Genomic DNA, 2,906 nt, shown 5'->3' on the forward strand with positions numbered 1-2,906 from the left:
GGTCGATCAAGGCGGGCGGAACTCCATCGGCGCAGCGCATCACAAACGACGCCAACCTGTTGTTGCATCACAGTAGCCATCAATGATGTGGGCTTAGTTGGAGGTATGTAGAGTGTTAGGGGGGTGGGTCGGAACTGCCAAGGTGTCCAGTTGACGTCCAGCTTTGCCACCAGATAGAGCCACACCTGACTGTTGAACCGAGGCCCAGCTTCTGTTGCCAGAAATCGCGCACGACATGACGTGACCAACGACACAGAAAAACGCATGACACGCACGAGCAGGGCAGCACTTAGTCGCGTAGGTCGATGTCGATATCTCAAGAGCACCTGGAAGAGTCAAGGTACGTACCAAATTCAAGGGAACCCGACATGAGGTTCACAGATTCGTCCAAACCACCACTGTCATAAGTGCACGACACCGCCATGTAGCAAAGCTCATGATGGTTGCATTCCTGAGTGTAACATGTGTTAGGGTGTGTGTGTCAGAGCCAACCACACGCGACACAATGGGCACAAGCGAAGGCGAGACATACAATGGTGAAGTCGATCATCACCTCTGTTTCTTCTGTAGAAGACGATCCCCGCCGCGGGAGATCAATCCTGAGGAAGGTGATCATCATAGCGTCGGAAGAGCTACTTTTGTGATCGATCGTTGCTCGCACATGCACACGCTGCCATATTATTGTTACAATTTTGTATTAGTATTATTAGTATTATTAGTTTTACAATATTTCCAATTTTCTGCAGTATTATTGCAATTATTAGTTCGTGGCTACGAACCTGGGCAAGAGAGAAGGCTTCGGTCTCGCTGAGCTGCAGCCTCACATCAGAGGAGGCGACGTCGCGCCAGAAGTCGCGTGAGCGCAGGCGCAGCTCGTGGAGGCGCGCGTCGGCCGCAATGCGCACCGCCTGCAGCAGCTCCCACCTCTCGTCCACTCTCCTCGACACGGTCGTCTCCTCTGAAGACAGCTGGAGCCGACGCCCGCTGACACCCAAACCCTGGTAGCCATCGTGACCGCCAATACCGGGGTAAAACATGGGATTGCCCAGGCGACCCCACGGTTGGTGCTTCTTTTCTGCATCAGCGAGCCGGGCGGCTTCGGCGGCGTCTGCTAAGATCCAGGCCAGCTCTGCCTCGAGATCCTCCTCGTCCTCCTCTTCATTGGTCATTGGGCAGCGGTCTTCGGTTTCGCTTTCGCTTTCGCTTTCGTTCTTTCGGTCTTCTTCGTCGTGGCGGTGTGGCGGGAGGCTGGCGAAGCGCGGGAGGAGATCGACCAGTACGAACCGGGCGAGCGGGTGGTTGCGCACGACCTGGTCGGCCCAGAAGGAGCTGGTGGCCCGCAGCCGAATCGCATCGCCCACCGCCAGCTCCCTTCCCCACCAGTGGATCAGGTTCGGACTTGAAAATTAGTTACTGGAAAAGAACACAAAACAAGGGGGGTGGACGAACCGAACAAGATGGTAGAGCACGAGGTCTGGCAGATCGCTCAGCACAAGCGTACAAGCCGCCCCGTGAGCGTTAAGCACGGCTGCTGGTGGTGCTGTGGCGTCGTTCTCGTCGGGAGAGAGCCGGGCCTTTTTCTTTGTGGGAGCCTCGTTGTGGTGACGCAGCGCGCACGGAGAGCCGCCACTCTCTGTTTTCTTTTCATCATCTTCTTGTACTCGCTTCATGGCTTGTTGGGCGTTTTAGAAGAAGAACACGAATAAATTCAAAAGGCTTTTTGGTTTTTTGGTTTTTTTTTGTTGTGTTGGTGCTGGTTCTTCAATGCTGTCGCACCCTCTTTCCAAAAGAGGTCTTCGTGGTTGTGTGCAGCACGCAGCCTCCTCTGCAGTTCCTTGGTCCTACACCTCTTCTAGTGAGCAGCACCACCCCACCATGATGGCCACCACCACCAGTGGCCAGTCCATGTAGCACACCCTCAATCTAAACCATTGACATGAAGTGCCCTTTGGTGGTGAGTGTGTGCATGCCCACTTAACTGCAGTGTCTGCCCAGAATCAGGCTTGTCAGCCCTGAAGCTAACACTTCCTGGCTCCAGTGAAGGTGGCCAGGTTGCTCGAATCCATTCCCACCTATTTTGATCTTGATTCCTTCCTGTTAATGTTGCTTTTCATTAATCACCCAACATACACTTTGAGTAGTGGCGGAGTTCAATCGTGAGCACGAGCGGTACGCCCACGCTCTCGAAGAAATGAAATTGATGGCATTGACGAGAGCCTTGACTTCCTCGTTGTCGCGCAGGCCGGACACCTGCGCTTGGGGCGGTTTTTCGTACTTGCCGCCCGTTTTGAGGCACGACCTGTACCGGCTGGCCCTTGAAGTCGGGCTTCGTGAAGCTCCCCGACTTCGTCTTTCGGGGGCCGTTGTTCCGGGGAGTCCCAGGGAGAGACTTACAGGAAGTGTTTGGTGGTTTTTGTAGCTCCGAAAAGTTAAGAAATAAACGCTGCGAGCCGTTGCATTCACAGCCCAACCACCCGCGCACAACACTACCAAGTATGACAAGGAGCACCGCCACCGCTGCTTGGTCCGTCGTGGCCGTGCTGCTCGTGCTGGCTCACGCTGCGACGTCGACCAGACCGGAGGAGAAAACCCTCGTGTGCGGGCAAACCGACAGCGAGTTTGCGACGGCCCACATCGCCTGTCCACCCAATACGGTCCGTGGTTGTCCGCCATAAAAAAATATCGAAGAGCTATCACCATCTCTCATCCCTTTTAATCCTACACATGGCGGTGCGTGGTTGGTGCATCAACAGGTGATCGTGCAGATTCCATTCGCTGCGTACGGCTTGCCTGGCGGTTTATGCCGCACTACTTCTCAAGCTCCACGTGTGACGCAAAGACCGCCCTGAGCGTTGTGGCCGGCCAGTGCCTGGGCGCAACAACTGCTCCGTGCAGCAGAACGGACT

At 55.1% G+C, this 2,906-nt stretch overlaps 1 protein-coding gene across 1 annotated transcript; it reads right to left on the reverse strand.

Annotated features, from left to right (window-relative positions):
* Positions 1-115: 115 nt before the first annotated feature.
* ACA1_010500 (uncharacterized protein) lies at positions 116-1,670 on the reverse strand (the record flags this gene model as incomplete). The annotated part of the gene is made up of 4 exons (XM_004338186.1): positions 116-189; positions 349-451; positions 780-1,398; positions 1,450-1,670. 4 exons carry the CDS (start codon positions 1,668-1,670, stop codon positions 116-118), a joined length of 1,017 nt encoding a protein of 338 aa, XP_004338234.1.
* Positions 1,671-2,906: the final 1,236 nt, after the last annotated feature.

This window comes from Acanthamoeba castellanii (assembly GCF_000313135.1).
Source record: "Acanthamoeba castellanii str. Neff unplaced genomic scaffold scf7180000083497, whole genome shotgun sequence".
In the NCBI taxonomy this organism is placed as follows: domain Eukaryota; phylum Discosea; order Longamoebia; family Acanthamoebidae; genus Acanthamoeba; species Acanthamoeba castellanii.